This window comes from Porites lutea, chromosome 10 (genome assembly GCF_958299795.1).
Source record: "Porites lutea chromosome 10, jaPorLute2.1, whole genome shotgun sequence".
NCBI lineage: Eukaryota > Metazoa > Cnidaria > Anthozoa > Scleractinia > Poritidae > Porites > Porites lutea.
The window spans coordinates 27260876-27281829 of NC_133210.1; the positions used below are offsets into that span (position 1 = coordinate 27260876).

The following is a 20954-nucleotide window of genomic DNA, read 5'->3' on the forward strand; positions in this document are numbered from 1 at the left end:
TATAATGGTGTTTTGCCCAAAACACCCCAAATGAGACCCAAAATCCGAAATGTACACCCCTAAGTGAGACAATGAGCATCCCCGCCCCTTCTTATGGGAGCCCCCTCCGGGGGTACTATCTTCCGGTACTTGAGATCATTTGAGGAACATAACTCAGAAAAGGGCAATGAATTCCACTCTATTGGAATTTAACTTTTATTGCAGATTCAACCTCATTACATCTCTGAAAGTACTAAACAATGCCTTGATGTTTAAAACCCAATTTCCTGTTACCTGCCAAGAGAGAATAAATCCTTTTTTCAAAAAAAGGATTTTCCTCTCTTGGACCTGCAAAATACAGAAATTGGGTGATTCAATTTCTGTTATACCAGAGATAGAAAAAGCAAGAAAACAAATTAGTTTTAGGGTGATAAACATATTAAAAGGAGATTGTATGATGATTTAAAGTTATAAGGTTCTGTGAGGAAAAAATCATGCTAGACCGTAAGGCAGTCTAAAACTAAAACCTGGCAGACCTGTCACATTTTCTTTTAAGCTGTTTCAATTTCGGGTACTTTTTGGTACTTTTTGGATCCCGTGGTTTCAGCATGAGACAGGTCTCCTGACTCCAATCTGCAAAGGCAATCCCCTTAAGCCTCTCAAAAAGTGCCTTTGAAAATGTATACAAGCCCCCGGCCTTATTTTTGAAATTTTATGGTATTATTACAAAAACCTCTCTCAATAATTACTGTACATAATTTGTCTTTAATGCATTGTTTACATACCTATTTAATATATACAAAAAATACCGGCAATAAATTAAATTAAAGCTACTAAAATCTTCAGGATGTACTTGAAGATCGTAAATAAAGTAACATCTTTGTTACCTAATTTAGTATGATATGGTATAATATTAGCACTTTGACATCCATAATAGAGTCATAATGTTGTTGTCACTTAAATTTACACAATCAAATAAGCAGCACAGTATCACTAAACCACTCTCCTTTCCGAGATTGAAAACCATGAATTTTACAAGCCACTACAAGCATCTCTATCTGCAGATCATCTGGAATTCTTCAGATGACATTGTTTAATGGTGCTATTGATTGTCCTTCATGACATTTACAGCTGGTTTGTATAACATGGACGGCATTGTCAAAATTGTTTCAGGATTTTGGGTTTTTCTTCGATGTCAATCAAACCGTTTCCATAACACCTAATCCTTACTTGTCAAAGAAAGTGCGGCAACAACAAGCAGAAGCTGCAAAATTAACTGTTAGCGGGAATGTACCGATTTGTTTTCTCCCATATCTGTGTTTCCACTGGATTTGAAGCTCTATAGGAACAATTTCACCTTGGGAATCTAAACCTGCCATGTTTCCGTAAGAAGGCAAAAAATGTGAGAGCTAAAACGTGAAAAGTTTACATCACACAAAAGAACGTCATAGCACAAATCCACCTGACACACTATACAAAACAGATCGAAATCCGCCAATCCGAATCACAAACCATGACTTTTTGAAACTCTTGAAGTAAACTTCTGTTTCCTAAGAGGTCGGCTAGAAAGTGCCGAGCCTTCAGATTTTGATTGACGTCACAGAAAAACCCAAAGTCCAAACACAGATCGAAATCCACCAATCACAAATCACAAACCATGACTTTTTGAATCCATTGAAGTAAACTTCTGTTTCCTAAGAGGTCCGCTAGAAAGTGCCGAGCCTTCAGATTTTGATTGGCGTCACAGAAAAACCCAAAGTCCAAAGACGTTTTTGACATTGCAGGTCGCATGTTATCCGAAACAGCCGTAAAGCAAATATTTTTGCAAGCCACAACAAGCTTCTCTGCATATCCACTGGAACTAGGCCTGACATGACATGGCTAAATATGATGCCATTTAAGATGAAGATAAAGACAGTGAAGAATAATTATTTATGCTTCTCCGTTGATTTTGTTATCATCCATGCATCATTGGTTCATATCAACAGAATCTGCCTGTTAGAATGTGTATGTTTTCCTGGAGGTAAGGGCTGGTGAATATACCGGCTCCATCCAGTGAAGAACCAGGAAAACAAAGGCAACCACGGCAAAGATGCAGAGGAACACAAACAGGACAGTCTTAGGAATAATCAGTTCATCAACTTCAATCTGTTGAACAAAATATAATAATAATAATAATAATAATAATAATCTTGATCAATAACGATTTCTTAAAACATAAGCAAGCGAATATTAACGTTAAAAGCCGACGTTTCAGTATCATCATGACACCATTCTCAAGGCAAAATGAATAATAATAATAATAATAATAATAATAATAATAATAACAATCTTTATAAAGGGAGCTCACTTCACAAAGAGAGATATTCAGTGAGGCCCTGTAAAATATGAAGTAACATTTTAGCAAAATGCATCCAATTTATTCATACAGTAGATCCTAGTCCTCTCATTAACCCTTTTTAAAAGTCCCAAGGGTGACCAAAATCAACTTTCTCTTAACAATATCAGTAAACAATTGAGACGAAAGGGTTGTGAGAATAAATTAAATCATCAGTAAAAGAAAAATGCTTTGATCGCTAATGAAATTCTCTCAACAGTTATGTATGGAGATTAGAGAATTTAATAATTTATTGGTATGTGGATATTGAGGCTTAAAGGGTTAATGAAATATCTGAAGGTCTTAAACTACTGACCTTTTCTCAGGTTGGTCATGGACAACCCCACAGAAATGCCACACAAGGTGTTAGTCTGTACAAGTCTATTCATTTTTAAAGGGAGTGGTTCACGGTTCAGCGCATGCTCATTAATCGAGATGTTATTTTTCTGCCGGGGGACATGCTGTATCGTCTATGCAAGCAATATGATCATGTCTTAATGTTGTTAAAGAACCAATCTGCACACTCCGCTGGCAGTCACTTGAACAACTTATGTCCAAATAGCTGTAAATTCATCAACCATGGAACAAAACCTTCAGGTCAACAATAAATTCAACATTGGTCGTATTGGCATAATCCACTAATTTTTTCTCCGATTTTAGTACTGTTCCATCCTACTTCAGGTTACTGTGAAACACACTTCTACTTTGAAATACACTCTTAGATGGCTGAGATACATGTGAGTGAGATTATAAACCGATAGAATAAATAATAAATTGGAAAAAAAAAATTTAATTAATGAGCATGCGCTGAACCATAAACCTGCCCCTTTGATAAAAACACCACCATTCCAATGCACACCTTTTTAACTGTGGATCCTGCCAATTCCTCTTCCTTAGTTTTTCTTGGCCAGAAGATCAAAGCCAATGTGAGAATAACAACAAGCAAAAATATTCCTACAACAGCATTTCTAAATGAAGAAGAGAGAATAACTATGTTTTACTTTGATTTATTTTTATCAAGGGTGTGACAAAATTATTATTTTTCACTTACCTTTTACAAACAAATTTATACTGTGAAGGAGATGAACAATAACTCTATACGAGTGTAACAATAGGGTCTTTTCAAAGAAGTTGGGGGAGGGGTAAACTTTTCGAAGTAAACAGAAACATATGAATGCACCAGACAGGGTAAGCCACCCAGGGAATGCTCTCTTCTTGCTGGGTGTACCCTTTTAGACGGGCAATCATATTAAAAGTCCATCCTTGTAAGCTAAAGTGAAGACTACAAAAATCAGGTAGTGTAAAATCACCATCCTGGAGAATTGTTTGTGTGCATTAGATCATATTTAAATGCTATTTTGTGCCTTATATTTTTTTATAATAAATTATTATTCTTGAAGAAATTCATCAGGCTAGTAAAGTTAATATCTATTAAAATGTTCTCAAAACATGGCCAAGAAAAGTCTTAATGATGTTGCCAGGCTTCTGACACCTTTGCAGATTTTCAACTTTTGATAAAGAAGAATGACAGTCATCGAAGCTGTCAGCATCAATAACACTTTTCTTGGCTATGTTTTGAGAACATTTAAATAGATAATAAAGAAAATTATCATAATTATAATCATCATCATCATCATCATCTACCACTGATATCTCCTGCACAGAGTGACAGACCAGTAATCAAAGTAAACTGTGCTGTAACATTCTCTGAAAAGTATCCCTTTCTCGAGATGTTCTTTCCTTTAAAAGTCTAGGGAAAGATTTCAGAGCATTCCACAAAAGTGTTTATGAGTGTTTGTCTGCCAGTCAGCTCAGGTACTCTCCCTTCATGCCTATACGGACGATATGAAAGAATCATAGACCCATTTGAGACAGCCAGTCATATTGAAAAACAGAATATAAAAGGTTTGATCTAAGCTTAAATTTTAGAAAACGTTAGCCGAAAATATATAGCGTACAGAGAAATGCATATACATTCAAGTAACCATATACTGATATACACATGATCGTAACACTATCTGGCACGCAATAAAAACACAGGTATGTAAAGCAGTAAAAATACCTTTTTCTTCTCTATTGTTAGCCTGTAATATCAAAACTGATAGGTAGCGTTTACTATAAGAGGCCCTGCCAGGGTAAATTCCGACAAGCGACATCACCCAAAAAGTAGCGACCGAGCCTAAAATGAAATAATTACGACAAGCGACAACCTCCCTCAGCCAAATTGCGACAGTGACGGCAAAGCTGAGAATATGCGACAAAGAACTGTGGTTTGGCTAATTTATCACCAGTCTGAATGCCCAGAAGAAGTAATTTTCATCAATTTTCCTTGCGCTTCAGAGATTGTCTCTCGTCAGGGAGTTTCAGTGGACCCTCCTGAGCGCGTCGCATTGGCCCGTCACATAGTCTTCATTTACGCAACCCCGCACAACTCCTGGGAGACCTTGGAACTAGGTTGTCCGTCAAACAGCTTAATTCTACGCATGCTTTACATCTCTTGTAATCACTACTTTCATATAGACCATAGTGCACCTTGTTTTCCCCCTCAGAATTTTGCATAACCATTTTTTCCAATTTCTCCTAGGTATTACAGTCGTCCCAAGAGAAATCCAAGACAATGGTTATGCAAAGTTTTGGGGGGTAAACAAGGTGCATTATGGTCTATCTGAAAATGATGAATACTATGCTTGTTCCAGAACTTCTCACATCTTTGTCAACCTCTGTCAGACGGTGACGACGGTGGAGAGACCAGGTACCAGGTAACTTAACCACTGACCTTCCAACCGCTCTCACAGAGTAGACCACCGCTAACCGGCCTTCATGTACGATTTATGAGGGCAATTAGTCTTAAAATGTTGAACATGGATCACTTAGGATGTGTTAACAGTGTTCCTTTAAGTGAATCCAAAAACGGATTTCTGATCCGAGATATGCCGGATTTCGCGGTCGAATGGAACGTGAAATACGAAATTGGATTTGTGACCTGGGTAACCTTTCGCAAGCGCGTGCAATATGCATGACAGCCTGAGCCTCTCAAGAAATGACATGTTTTCTACTGTTTGACAAATTATGCAATTCGTGGTCGGCAGTTCGAATAACGACGATGGAACATAAACAGATCAAGAAAGGAGCGCGTTAAAGTTGAAAATTATCTAAAGGTAGTCGGCTCAGTTTGATCCAGTTTCGTAGCTCGGTTTTTTATGTAACACTATGGAGTGCCTATCGCGTCCACAAGTGAGTTTGTACAAAGATGGCAGTTATTTTTCCCTTTTACTTATTTGTGTTTTTAAGCAATCTTTAGCGACAAATGGTCAACACATGGATATTTTACTGTGCCACTATGAACAATCTTCTAGTGTTTTCAGATGTTTTACGGCAAATGGCAGCAATTAGGAAACTCTACGGGAATACTTCAACTGGAAGTAAAGCTGGATCATCTGACTAATTTCGTATCCACTGTGTATGGAACAGCGTAGATCACTAATCCGTTAATCTGGATTCGGATTCTTCGGATTTCAAATCCAATGTGAATCCTTTTTCAAAGGATTCACCAGATCAAAAAACCGAATTTGGGTTTGCCGAAAGGAACGCGAAATCTGTTTTAAGATCGAAAATCCGTTTTTGGATTCACCGAAAGGAACACACCCTTAATTGTGAATGGCGATGTATAGGTGTTCTATACGTGAAAGGTTAACTGAGAAATTGCACAACTGTAACGGTTTCTTTAATTTACAACGCATCGCTATCCCCCTTTTCTAAAATTCCGACAAAGACAAAGAATTTTCGTTCAATTTCCGACAGCGACGTGAAGCATTAATAAATACTGACACGAGACGTTTTAAAATTCAGACGAGCAACATGGGAGCCCCCCCTGGCAGGGCCTCCTATAAGGTAGTAAGTTTAGAAAGTTTTCACTTAAACTTAAACTTACTTCAAAGGTCCTTCGGTCCTTGACAACGCTACACAGCCTACAATGCCTAGAGTCCAAAATATTAGCAGTAGTAGAACACCAACACCCATTCCCGCCACCAAAGCCATGTTTGTGAGTTACGATCAAACGTTCTTCGAATTTAACAGAATACACTTCGAAGCACTACTCGGCGCCATGTTGCAAATTGCTAATTCTGTCATGTAGGGATACATCTGGTGTGACCTTGGAAACGACTTGAGCGGAGACATGTTTTCAAGAAAATCAAAAAGCATTGTTTTTCTGCTTTGAAGATTTCAACCGATCATTAGCGTGGCAAACAATAGCTAAAAAAAGCTTACTGTTTGCCTAGTTCCCCATTGAATTTCTGCGCCATCTCGTCCCAGAGCCTTCAAAATCCAGCGGAACCGTGCGGGATCGCAGCCTCTGTGAACGAAATTGTATCTCTGTGTTTCTCTCCATTTCCAGTAGAAAGCTCACTCCCAGACTATGAATTTCCCAGTTTTCAAACATTTGCATCTTTTGTTTGTTGATAAAACGATTTTGTCAAAATTTCCTTATCTTGAACAAGTGCCCGTGATTTGAAATGCAACAGGTAACGCAAGTTTCATTTCAAAGCTATAAAGATGAAATTTGTAAGAGACTCTTGATTGATTATTTCAGAAATAGTTAATTAAGAATTTAAAAAAACGTCTTTCAATTGGGTAAACGGGTTGCGACATGGTTCATCGCAAGGTTAATATAGATTGCAAAAACCTGAACTTTCGACAAAATCTACAAGGCTTTTTTTTTCAAGAGGCGAAAACGTGACACAGCCGACAACGACTGAACATGGATGATGATGATGATGATGATGATACCTTTATTAAAGTGTCAAAACTGTACTAGCGGTGTATAACCACTAAGTAACCAAAAATATTCGCCCGTAAAATAAAGTCTAGAAGAACGTTACAGATCGCATGATCGGGCTTTTGGTTCGAAACTGCTCGTTTCTGCGTGCAAAGCTGCACTCACAGCAATCTACCATGGCAAATTTTCCTTTATTTCAAACAACAGAGGGCGAATGGACATCAGGCAAATTCTGGGATATCTTGGGAGTGAAAATTCCACTTCTTTTTACGCAAGATCCAGCCTCGCTAGCCGACTTTATCTGCCATTTTGAGACACGACCAGAAGATGTTTTTGTGGTTGCGTATCCCAAGTCAGGTTCGTGAATCATTGCTGTGATGATTTTTTTTTTCAAAGGTACCGCTGTTACGTGTTTGTTTCGGACGTTCGTGCATAAACATTCATTGGATAAAACTGCATTCTATTTTGCTTGTTTTCTACCTAATAACAACAACAACAACAAGACGTCCAACAACAACAAGCTTTATTTACATTTCGCTTTAGAATAAATAGAGGGATTCGCGGGGAGATACGAAATTTCCCTTCGAGTGCGCGAACGGGTGAAATATTTTTTCAAAACGAGAAGAGAAATTTCGTATCTCCAAGCGGCCATGTAATGTTCTATTTATTATTTAAACACCAATGAGCCACCAACACCATTTCACTTTAACTGTTTTTTGATGTGAAAGGCGCGATTTTAATATTATGAGAGCAACGGTGATATTTTCACATGTGAAGATATCAAGTTTTCGCGCGAAAGCTCACCTGGTATTTCATTGGTGTTTATATAATAATAATAGTTACAGAAGGTAGTTTTAGTCTAATGGTCAGTTACATGCAGTGTAATAAAAGGAAAACTAAAAATACATTACAGGTAAGGAAATACCTAGCATTTAAATAAACCGTTAGGTTTCCAAGTCAGATAGATATAAAGTGCAAAACGCGCGAACACATAAGTGCTGATGTCTACATAGGGCAAAAATTTTGCCAATAATGGCGGAGGAGTAAAGAAAGGCATGATAGTCAGCCTCCTGGCTTTGTCGATCAAATCCCCGTTGGCTTTTCAGTTTCTCGCGTGCGAGCATGAAAAGGCTCTGACCTAGGGTATGTTGGCCTTAGTGACCTTAGTATAGGCCAACAATCATGAATTCGTATTAACCTTTTCATTTCTTGGAGATAACTTGCCACTTTATGGTGTTACCATTCAAATGAAACCTCTTCAGCAGTACTTTCACACGGTACCATTTATTTAGTATGTAGTTCTAACTTTTGAGTCTGTGGATGAAATCCTATGGTGTTACCATTCAAATGAAACCTCTTCATCAGTACTCTCACATGGTACTATTAATTTAGTATGTAGTTCTAACTTTTGAGTCTGTGGATGAAATCCTATGGTGTTACCATTCAAATGAAACCTCTTCAGCAGTACTTTCACACGGTACCATTTATTTAGTATGTAGTTCTAACTTTTGAGTCTGTGGATGAAATCCTATGGTGTTACCATTCAAATGAAACCTCTTCAGCAGTACTTTCACACGGTACCATTTATTTAGTATGTAGTTCTAACTTTTGAGTCTGTGGATGAAATCCTATGGTGTTACCATTCAAATGAAACCTCTTCAGCAGTACTTTCACATGGCACTTTTTATTTGGTATGTAATTCTAACTTTTGAGTCTGTGGACAAAACCATTCAAATGAAACCTCTTTAGCATTATTTTCACACCGTCCTATGTGAATCCTATGATGTTACCATGCATTCAAATGAAACACCTCTGGAAGAACTTTTTCATAGTACCATTTTTTTTCTGGGCTGGGATTATACGAATTAAGAAACGTGCTGGAGAACTTTCAATTTTTTGTGAACTGTCCTTTAGCCACTATTAGTGGTCGTCGGGATCGGTTTCCTGTACTGGTGAACCTCTCATTTTCTGTGATCATGTACGGTTTGTTCACGTCTGAAAGAACTAATTCACGTCTTTTTGTCGTCGTTGTTGTTGTTCAATTAAAGGCCATTTTACGCATCAGTAAGAGAGGATGACCTTTATCCTCTCTTGCTTTACGTCAAGTTGATATTAGGGAGCTTAGAGGTGATTTTACACAAGACGACGATTCGCAACGACGATTTTAACGTCAACAAAGCGTTGCAACATTATCGCAACATTTTTTCGAATAGTTACAACATTGTTCCAACCGTGTGCAACACTGTGTTACACTAAAAGTCGTCGTTGCGAATCGTCCCGTGTATTAAACATCACCTTAAGCAACAATGACGGCGACGGCTGCGAAAACATCACTTAAAAAGGTTAAATATGTCAAATGTTGGCAATTTTTTGTGGAGTTGAATTCCAAAAGACTGTATCAAAGTTCAGGAAAAGAAAAAGAAAGTCGTGTTGTGTTCACGTCGTCCACAAAACGTGAATGTAAGCATTTTCACGTCACAGACTAGTCTTGCACTGACGGTAAATAAATGTACAAAAAAGCGTGATGCACGTGAAGAGTGTTGTCTTGCCTTTTAACCTGTTGCTTGCCGTTCTCGTTGCTGTCGTCATCGTTGCTTAAGCTCCCTAATATGGGCGTAATCTCTGTTCTCCCTTAGAGCTCCGTGTGCGCCCAACACTCCAACTCACTTAAGGTGACACGCCATTCACTATCAATCCGCGAATCACTGACTTACTTCAATCAAGAGACTCTCTAAAATGACTGTTATTTTCTCACTTTTCTAGGGACGAGTTGGGTGCAGGAGATCGTCTGGCAAATATACAATGAAGGTGCAATCAGCAGCGAAAAGCAATTTTTTTCGATTCCCTTTCCTTGAAGGTTGTGCCTGTAACGCCAATCAACAGCTAGTGATTGATTTTAAAGCTCTGCCAAGCCCTCGTATGATTAAATCCCACCTTCCTTACCAAACTACCCCTAAAAGTGCGAATGAAGATGATCAATGTAAATATATCTACGTTGCTCGCAACCCCAAGGATGTAGCAGTGTCATTTTTTCATTTTGTGGAGCACTGGAAAAAAGTTGGCATTAGTTCCTACAACAGACCATGGGAGTTTTTCAGTAAGCTATTTATTGAGGGAAAAGGTAAGCTCTTCTTTTTCATAAAAAGTCAGCTCTCACAACCATAAGAAGAAATAACCAAACAAAACCTAAAGTTATTTGGAGTGAGAGACGCCAGACGTTTAAGAGAAGTGATAATATTACGGGGGCACCCGATGCCTTTCTTCTGTAAAAAAAAGTCAATAATAACTTTCAAGACGATCAAATTTCTCTTAAGGCTTCCGAACACTGAGAGAAGGAGGCTTCTAAATAATAATAATAATAATAATAATAATAATAATAATAAAAAACCATAGAGACACGTCTGAAATATTTGGAAATTGGCTGTTTGGTACCCCTAATGTTAAGGAATATATGTTTTCTTTCTGACGCAGACAGCAGACATTAATGCAGGTCATTAATATTCGGCCAACATTGCAGACAAATGTTTTAATTCCTAAATAGTTATATACCAATGGTAAATTACTTGTACAACGCAGGCTACTAAAATGTTACTATAAAAATAGTTTGATTCAAGTACTTTTTAGTCTACTATAAAAGAAAAATAACTAATGTCGAATGATAGCCTCTACCGGCCAAGCGCAATACATGTAGTTAAAGTAATAACGCAACATCCTCATGAATAGAAATTTAGAATATACTCTTTACAACTTGTATCCTATTATGACTTTGTTGTGTGTAGCTGGTTTCAACTTTTGGAATGATCATGTTCTTGACTGGTGGAAACACAGAGACGATCCTAATGTCTTGTTTGTCAAATATGAAGATTTACACAAGGTGATATTGCAGTTCTAGTTACAACTGTTACAATACGGTAGCGGAAAAAAGGGCCCGTTTACATGGAGGTGAGGGACCCCAGATAGGTGAGGTAACATGTGGCGGGTCAGCCCACCTATCATGTAAACGTGATCAAATTAAATTGAGAGATTATATGGACAGGCGGGTTACCTCACCAATCTGGGGTCCCCCACCACCATGTAAACAGACCCTAAGCTAGGCCCCCTTCGCCCATTTACTTTTAGACCAGCACTAAGAAGCGCATGGATGCGTCGCGGATAAAGTTTATTTTCGAGAGCGTAACCCCTTGCTTCAAGGTCTGGGCCCAGTTGTCCGAAGTCTGATTAGTGCTAACCCGGGGTTTAATTTCAATTAGTGGTGTAACGATTTAATCGCGATTATGACCGTTCGGTTCGATTCACCATTCTTTGCTTCCACATTTCGATTTTGATTTGATTTTTGCATACCTTTCCAGGGTGCCCTCAGTGAGTTATTGTATTGTAAAATCAGAATCCAGAACTCTTTAAAATGTGCGTTTTCGATTGACGAGGAAAATATGATTGCAGTTCGAACGCCATTTTTAGTGTCGCCTGGAAAAATGCTGTCCTTTGACTACCCCTTGAGAATTTCCAAGTAAGGCAAACCAGGTGCGAAACGCCCTTCGTCAGGTTCTCAATCATGGTGACGAACTACCAAGCAGCTGTGAATCCCCCTGTCCCTATTACTGTTCTCAAATTGAGGGTTTAGGGTTGCATCAGTGTTGTTTACATTACGCATTATGTTATAAGAATTAAGAAACATTTACATGATCAAATCGAAATAATCGAAATCGAATGGCAATAATCAAAATCGAATGGAATCGCAAGGAATATGAATCGTTACACCCCAAATTTTAATCCAGGTTTTTTCTTCTGTCCAATAGCATTTCCTTGGATAATTTTTTCTATTCTTTTTAGTGTATCCAGTCATCAAATTGTGGACGAAAAGAAATAAACTGAATTTGCTTTTTTAGCTTTTATATCTGAATTCAAATATCGCACCAACCCTGGGTTATCTTAAACCATCATTGAACAACCGGCCCTAGATGAGAGCCCCTTCCCAGTTCCCCTCTTACCTCGTGAGGGCCCTTTACGAATTGTTAGGAGAATTTATGTCACTATAACCTTAGAGCCCTTAGCCTGTGCCCGGAGGTAGTGTTCAGTTAGATTCTGTAACTCTTACTTTAGACTCTCTACCCTATCCCAGACCCAGACATAGTTTATACAAACCCGAAACTGACACTCTTCATGATTATCCCTGATTTATCTCCAATAAATTATACCCCAAATCCGGACCAGAACTGGCCTCTTATTCCTCTACCTTATCCCACACTGAACTGCATGGAAACCCGGTACATATCCATCAAAACCATGTACGACTACAGTCCCAACTTACGAAGTAGATAACAAAAAGGCTGGTTTTTCATTTCATGAAATGATTACCCAGTCTAGAAACAGGCCAGTTTTTCAACGCCCTTTGTTGTGCTTTCCAGACAACACAGGTTATGGTTATTTTTTTTGTAGATCAAAAAACCGTGTACGAACAATCTTGCTCAATATATTGGAGAAACTAAACGTCGCCTCAAAGACCGTTTCAATGAACACAGACGACCTATACTCAACTCTACTGGTAATTACATCCATACTGCACTTTCAGAACACTTCCTTACCAGCAATCATTCCGACAATCATGTGCTCTTGATTCCTATTGAAAAACTTAAAAATGGGCGTGATTCTTTCAGGAAAGCACGTGAAGCCCACCTTATCCATAAAGCTAAGACAATTGAGCCTCTGGGCATCAATAAACGTGATGAACTGTAACTATATATAGTATATCTTTTATTTTTTTGTTATCTTGTCTCTTTTAAAAGTAGCCACACCATACCACGTCATATTATGTAATTTCCGGTCATTATTTTATTTCATATATATTTCTGTAAATTCGTGATATCTCAATAAACCTGATGAAGACTGGTATTGGCCAGTCGAAATATGGCAACTTAACTCTATTTCACGTTGTTTGATCAGTCCCTGCAAAAGTCTTCTTGACTGTAACTTTGACAATACATTATGCATCTTAGGATTTGCCCTCCTATGTTCGAAGGATAGCGGAGTTCTTGAACCACCCACTCTCTGATGAAATCATCAACCGTATTGCGGAGCAATGTACTTTCCAAGGAATGAAGAAAAATGAGATCAGTTACAAGATAATGGACGAAGAGCAGAGTTCGCCATTGTTGCGTAAGGGCGTGGTCGGTGGATGGAAGAATTACTTTACTCCAGAGCTGAATGAGAGATTTGAGAAGGAAGTGTTGGAGAAACTGAAAGGAACTGGTTTAGAGTTTGATTTTGAGATATAGAGGAGGAAAGACATTGGATTTCGGATTCTGTACGCTCTGCAGTATCTACAAAAATAGCCGAAAACGAGAAGGAGCCATATACGTGCGTGTCAGTTCGGTTTTTAATGATTAAATGATAATATGATATTCTCTTGTAATGTGTTGTTTTTGCGATCCAAATAATAATTAAGGCTTTGTTGTTGTTCTCGTTGTTAAAAAAAGTCTTCAGTTTTCGAAACACTTCATAATTTCCATTGTTAATTTAAGCTTTTCTATGAGCGATCACTGGACACATGGTCTGATCTCTATGTTCTCTGTCTCCTCTGCATGTACTACGCTGCTCGCGCACAGAGTATACGAAGAACTTTTAGTGAAAACATGGCACCGTACGTATCCTAATCTGGTTTGAGTAAGTGGATATTTCAACCCTGTGGATCTGAACTTCGCGCGCGGTTTTGGAATTCACATGGGGCCAAAATCTTGTGCCACTTGACATGTGTTCTGTCTCATCTCTATGTTCCCTGTAATGCTCGATTGGGTCCGGTCTTGTTCCTTCGGAGCAGAGAGGAGAGGAGCGCAGGGTCATTTCCTGAACAGCGGTTGGTGGTCATCACGCAACGTCACGTCACGCAACGGATCCTCACGCACCGCGCCCACCCGCTGTTGGGGAGGAGCGTTGCGCGACGAGACAAAAACGGCTGCGTAGACCTGCGTAAGAGACCAGATTTTCGGTGCTTACTAAGAACTTTTACATGAAAACACGGCACTGCACGTATCTTGACTTAGACATTGCGTGCAGTAAAGTCTGCATTATTAGTAACTGAACCCTGTGGTTTTGCTCTTGTAAGAGACCATCACATTAGTTGGCATCTCTTTTTGTTAGTTGCTATTTGTGCAAAATTTGAAACGCACTTTTCTGTTCAAACGTATGGTCAACAAATTGTTGCCAGAGTTGAACATACTGTCTATGAAAAGTTAAGGGTGTTTTTACTTTAACATGGATTGCAAATACATGACTTCTCGGAAAATTCTATAAGGGTATTTTTGTTTTAAAGCCGAGTCCGATGGAACGAGGATGGAAACATTGACCTCAGTAAATATTCGCTTCTAGGAAATAAATATAATAAGATCGTGCATACATATGCGTTATGCGATGTCAAGGTGGCTGGTTATCGGCCAAGTTCTATTTTGCGGTTTTTGGACGAAGACAAGGTCGAGGTCAAATGATACGCAAAAAAACAAGCCCAATGTCCGGCCATCTTGACCGAAGCTTTTTTCTTGCGGGACCAAAGCGGGAAATCCCGAAGGGTCTTGATAGATCCATCTTGCCCGCTGGGGTTAGTCGGGTAGCCAATCCGAACACAGAATGGGCTTCACCTTGGCCGCAAGCAGAACCCCAACCATATAATAATGAACGTTACAGATCGCATGCAGGCTTTCTGTTTGAAAACAGATAAAGCTGTTCGATTGTTTGTGCAAAGCTGATCAAGATTGAAACGCTGAATTTATCATGGCAGGTTTTCCAGTGATTCAAATAACAGAAGGAGAATGGACATCAGTGAAATACTGGGACGTTTTGGGCGTAAAAATTCCATCGTTTTTCACAAAAGATCCAGAGGTGCTAGCCGACTATATTTCCCGTTTCGAAACCCGACCAGATGACGTGTTCGTCGTTTCATATCCCAAGTCAGGTTCGTGCTCTCAAGGTGCTATTTACAATAATTTAAACACAATTATTGGGTAGTACTCAAATAATGCCATTTCTTAGTCGTAGACGTAGTTAATTAGGCGCCCCAAACCCCCATTATTAAGCATCTATGTCCACGTCACGGTCTCCATCAACGGTGAAGTTGTCCCAAACGATGATGATGATGATGATGTGACGCGACTTAGCAGGACGATGTGGACGGGCACAATCGTCGAAATGGAACAAGTAAAATCTATTCCGACGATGAAACGATCGCAAATTAGGGACCTTACGATCCCACAAAACGTCACTGAAAAACGGACTTACCAGTTCACGTCTTTTCAAACTTTTTAGCTACCGTGAAAATGACTAAATAATCAGCATGTCACGAGCGTGGGACAAAGAACAAAATCTGAGTCCCCGACGGGATTCGAACCGATGACCTCCCAAACACAGGGCGAGCTGCGGAGAACTCATGGAGAGCAAGTCCATGTACTAGGTTAATATTTTTCTTTGTCCCAAGCTCTTGAAATGCGGATTAATTCATTTTCAAATTTGTTTCACCGAGTTTAAAATGCATCCTCTCTTATTCTTTTTAGCTATTGCTTTAAAGTTGCGCAATGAAGCTTTAACCGAAGAGAGGGGTTAAGTCCGGGCTCATATGAATGCAAAAAATTTCTCGCAGTTTGACTTTCACGTTCCATAGAGAACTTCGAATTTGGTCATTTCGCGTCGTAGGTCCGTAATCTCAAGAGATGAAGATCACGACAACCGGGGCTATCACAAAACAGCGTTCGTCATAGCTATAAAGAATTTCATGTAATTGGGTAAAATATTGAATGTGCACAGTCACTTTTTGAACGTTCATGTTTAAGAGAACTGAAACGATATGTTGCTTCAATTTTGCATCGCTCGTTGTCTTTAGGAACAACTTGGGTGCAGGAAATTGTCTGGCAAATTTACAATCAGGGAGCAATCAGCACCGAAAGACAAATGTTCCGATTCCCATACTTTGAAGGCGCTGCCTGCAGTGCTGTCAGAGAGATGTTGGTTGACTTTAAAACTCTGCCAAGCCCTCGTCTGATGAAGACCCACCTTCCTTACCCCACTACCCCTAAAATTGCAAAAAAAGATGCTCAGTGTAAATATATTTACGTTGCTCGTAACCCGAAGGATGTGGCGGTGTCTTACTTTCATTTCATGGAGGACTGGAGAAAGCTTGGCATTTTTGATTTCAGTGGACCATGGGAATTCGCTTGCAAGTTGTTCATTGAGGGCAATGGTAAGTCTTCATTTTGTGAATGGAGAAGTGTACCACAGCACATTCGCTACTTGCGGGACGCATTTCGGCTTTGGCCCCCTTCTCGTTTCTATAGCGACGAATGACAAACGGTTCCGTATCCTTTTGGACATTACACACGGAAATAAAATGATCGTGTTATCTGTACCAATCTACGCTAGATACAGATTAAGTGGAATATTCCGACAGAAGACTCGATTACACCAGCCTCGTCGTTCAAAGTTTTATTTACGTCTTTCGTGTTACTATAAAATATAGATTAGCCCAAGCGTCACTAGCCTGCGGGGCAGGTGTTCGAAAGGGAAGGGGAAGGGAATTAGGGCGCGAGACCACGCGCGAGGGAGGAGTGATTCCTGTCTCCCTCGCGCGCCAAAATTCCCCCTTCCCCTTCCCCTTTTAACGCCTGCTGAGCAAACAGACGATATTTCGCGACGCTGCCATTGGTTTCCTCGCAAAATGACGTGTGAGGAACGAGCGAAAAAAAATTCCATACTGATGACGTATCACTACCCAGATATGGGTCGTGCTTCTGATTGGTTGTGCTGCGAGGGAATTTGCTTCAACCAATCAGAAGCACTACCCAGATCTGGGTAGTCACGTCATCAAAGTGGAATTTCTGCGCTCGTTCCTCAGATGTCAATAGGACGCAGACGCTTATTATATTGCATCTTACTCAGTAATATTTTGTTGTCTGTAGTCGCTTGGAACGCTTGGAACGACCATGTTCTTGATTGGTGGAAACATAAAGACGATCCCAATGTCTTGTTTCTGAAATACGAAGATTTGCACAAGGTAATTTTGCAGTTTCCTTCTAATTAGTAGCATAAAAACTTTTATTTCAGTGGCAATAGTTGGAGTGATACATACTTGGGAAGTCATGATCCCAGGATAGGAGTAAGAGGAGGGGGAGGGAGGGGGTGGGGCCACTCGGGTATGTTAATGTTGGTTATTACGGACCTTATTTGGGGAGTTCAGTCTAGTATAGGGTAGCAAAATTCACTTTAACTATATCTGGTATAGACTAAGGGTTCCTGGGTCCCAGCGGCACATCCCCACCCAAAAAGTCCTGAAGTACTCCCCCCCGGATAACGGATAGCATCCGTGAGGGCACGAAAAGCCACCAGGTGTAGTTGTATGAAGAGCAACGGCATAGCAATGGACAAGTCGTACTAAATCCCAGTCTTCACTCTTAAATATTCACTTTCGTCTTAGTTGACTCCAGTCCTCGCAGTTCACACTGCACCAAAGTGTGGCACAGAAACTGCTGTCCGATATGAGACACTTCTTTTTTCGATCAGAGCGCCGGCGCAACTTCGCTCCGTTACAGAAATCGCGCTTGCAAAACACAGTTCTTAAGAATGAACATAGGCCCATCTGGTATAGTTTTCGTGTCGGCAAAAGAGCAATAGTGTAAATATCAGGGGCACCCAACGACAATTTTCGGAAAATTATCTGTTCGGAAGACGATTTGAGATCTAGAATTTTCGGATCATTTTCTGTAAAATTTCTTGCTTGCCTGGCTCTCCTAGGATTTTCGAACATCAAAAAAGTGGTATAATTGCCCATTTTTAACGGATTTTCACCCTAAAAAGGTCACCTTTGGGTCGCCTTTTTTCTGGCTGAAATTCTCGATGAAGGTAAATTTTGATCCCTATAATTTTCGGATCACTACACTTTCAGCTAGGAAATCCGAACAGATGAAAAATTTTTAGGGATGAAAATAAGCCTTTATCTACCGTTTCAATACTAAAGTACGTTCAACAACGGCTATGTTTATGTGGTTTTGAACTATATTCTCGTTGGGTGCCCCTGAAATATAGCCCCAGATTATTGGGAGAGTTAGTTACCCCGAGATAAACATCCTACATACCAATTGTGAAAACAATCATCCTTATATCTTTCTCAATTCAATTACATACTTTGAAACAAAAATTCTGACTTATCTTCTTTGAGGTCCGTACCGGAGTTAAGGACCGGGTGTTTTTTTCGCTCGGAGGATTTATATTTGACCCGTAACTTGAGCTTGAACTTGAGTGTTTTTAGTCTTTTTGGAGTTAATTTAACTGTGAAAGTGGAGTAAAAATTTAAGGTACAGGATAACTCCTTTTTGGGGGTTATTTTAACTTCTCAATATCTGGGGTCACTTTTGCTCCTGAAAAAGAGTTCTTTAAACTCCTTTTTGGAGTTAAAATAACTCCCCAAAAAATAACTCCACCGTAAGGAGTTAAATTAGCCCCACTAGAGGAGTTATTATAACTCCTTGAAAATTACTGTGTGGTAGTTAACACAGTTTTAAAAAAAATATAAAAAAGAACAAGCTACAAAACAAGATGGTAATCAGCGTATTTTTCAATTTCAAATTGCGATACAACAATGTTAACCTCTTGCACTTTACTTTTTTATTACATCAATAAATTAGCACTTGTATTTGCACAGCAATGCCAAGCTCCTAATTCTCCAAACAGGATTCTTGCACAGCTTTGCAGCTGCATTTCATTAATATGATTTTAAAAAATAAGAACCCGTTTTTCATTTTCTAGGCTAAACAGGTTCTTGTTTATACGGGGTAGAAATGGCAAATGTTAGGCTAACAGGTTCTTAGTTCAGTTTCTTACTCGCGGGATTTTACTGTAGTCAACTTGTTCGCCTCCTACCTGTTGTGATTCCTAACTTTGTTATGCTTCCTTTGAAGTATTTGTTTCATCATCCCTGAAAAGCCCCATGTATATAAGGGGAGAGGATAATTAGTTGTTCAAATTTCAATTTCAATTTCAATTCCTCCTAGGATTCACCGCTCCATGTACGAATGATTGCTAATTTTTTGAATAAACAACTGTCCGATGAACTCATCAATCGTATTGCAGAGCAATGTACATTCAAGAACATGAAGAAAAATGAGATCAGTTATAAGATTCGGAACGAAGACAGTTCCTTGCTTCTTCGGAAGGGAGTGGTCGGTGGATGGAAGAATTACTTCACTCCAGAATTGAATGAGAGATTTGAAAAGGAAGTGTTGGAAAAACTGAAAGGAACTGGATTAGAGTTTGACTTTGAGATATAGAAGACAGCGTTTGAGTAGTCGATCGATAAATTTCTAGTTGTGTATTCGAGTATTGAAATTCACTAGTGTCTAAAATGCGTTTATACAGAGGGAACTCTTTAACGTTTCTTTGGACAGATAACGTGCTAAATTGCATACTGCTCACATTTTCAGTGACAAGGAGAGTTAGTTAATTTAGGCCAGTAAAGGGCACTCTGTGTGTGTCAAGTCGTGCCTCAGCTTAGTTTATAGTACAAGTCTGTAGCTGCTGATAAAAAATATACTTAACACTCTCAAAATACGTTATTGCATCCGCAAAATGTAATTACTGCACTTTCCGCTTTATAAAATGTCAGGATATTTTGTCTTGAAGTTATTATGATCTTTGCCCATCTTTCCTCCTGAAGATTCATGACTCGTCACGTAACCGATTTTTCTGCCAAAAGAACTGAAGAAATCCTCATTTCCCAACAATAATACTCTATTACCTCCTTACCTTACATAGTTAGGCACAAGGATGTCTTATTTAATCATTTAAGCTAAATTTTTCTAGAAGAAAGTGGCGGAAAATTTGCTACCCACGTTTTGCGAAGAAAAAAAAGCCGAACTTCTGCCTAAAAACATAGCAAGACCAACAGTAACACAATTCAAGGGATGACAACTGTTACTTGAAGATATGCTTGTGACTATATTGTAAGACGAGAACATCGGTCGAGGAAAGCATGTTTTTAAGCGTAATATTTTTGATGAACAATAAAAAATGGTTTGAGAATATGTGCAGTCATGACTAACCAATCATGATCATCGTCATGGTCACATGAACATCAACATAACATCATCATCATCATCACTACTAGCACCAACACCACCATCAACGTCATCATCGTCATCATCATCATCATCATGTTCTTCTACTTCTTCTTCTTCTTTATCATCAACATCATCAACATTATCATCATTATCAACATTTTGTCATCAAGTCTCATTAGCATCTGTCGGTCAGTTTGCTGTCAGGGTCTTAAAACGAATCATCGGCCTTTCATAGATCTAGTAGCGCCTGCTTTGCAGCCACCGGCCCACGCACTCATCTAAACCATTTATACAGACGATTTTGGGCGTTTGCGACGCAGGCACGGCATGGCCTAGTCATATCGACAAACTATCCAAAAAGATTCCCTCTGGCATTGGCGCCATAAAGCGAGTTAGACCTTTTGTGTCGCCAGAAATACTACATTACATCTACAATGCCTTGGTACAACCCCATTTCGATTACTGTAGTATTGTCTGGGGTAATTGCGGCAAAACGCTCTCTGAAAGAGTACAAAAACTGCAGAATCGTGCTGCTCGCAGTTTGACTTCCTCCTCCTATGATGCTGACGCTCGCTACTTGTTATAACAACTTGGTTGAAAAGACCTGATCACCCAGCGTCAAATTCAAGTTGCTTTAATTGTATTCAAAGCTCTTAATGATCTGGCTCCTGACAATTTATCCTCTATGTTTACTGAGCGCAGTACGTCAGGCTATGTCTTAAGGGACTATACG

At 39.3% G+C, this 20954-nt stretch overlaps 2 protein-coding genes and 1 pseudogene across 2 annotated transcripts; 2 read left to right on the forward strand and 1 right to left on the reverse strand.

Annotated features, from left to right (window-relative positions):
* Positions 1 to 726: 726 nt before the first annotated feature.
* On the reverse strand, positions 727 to 6469 carry LOC140950568 (transmembrane protein 218-like). Its single transcript, XM_073399805.1, has 3 exons — positions 6288 to 6469; positions 3216 to 3324; positions 727 to 2127 (listed from the first exon to the last, which is right to left on the reverse strand). The coding sequence occupies exons 1-3, from the start codon at positions 6392 to 6394 to the stop codon at positions 1978 to 1980; spliced, it is 366 nt and encodes a 121-aa protein (XP_073255906.1). The 5' UTR covers positions 6395 to 6469; the 3' UTR covers positions 727 to 1977.
* Positions 6470 to 7309: 840 nt separating this feature from the next.
* LOC140950567 (sulfotransferase 1E1-like) lies at positions 7310 to 13405 on the forward strand (annotated as a pseudogene).
* Positions 13406 to 14834: 1429 nt separating this feature from the next.
* Positions 14835 to 20122, forward strand: LOC140950686 (sulfotransferase 1B1-like). The gene is made up of 4 exons (XM_073399931.1): positions 14835 to 15075; positions 15997 to 16353; positions 17069 to 17163; positions 19157 to 20122. Exons 1-4 carry the CDS (start codon positions 14895 to 14897, stop codon positions 19430 to 19432), a joined length of 909 nt encoding a protein of 302 aa, XP_073256032.1. The 5' UTR covers positions 14835 to 14894; the 3' UTR covers positions 19433 to 20122.
* Positions 20123 to 20954: the final 832 nt, after the last annotated feature.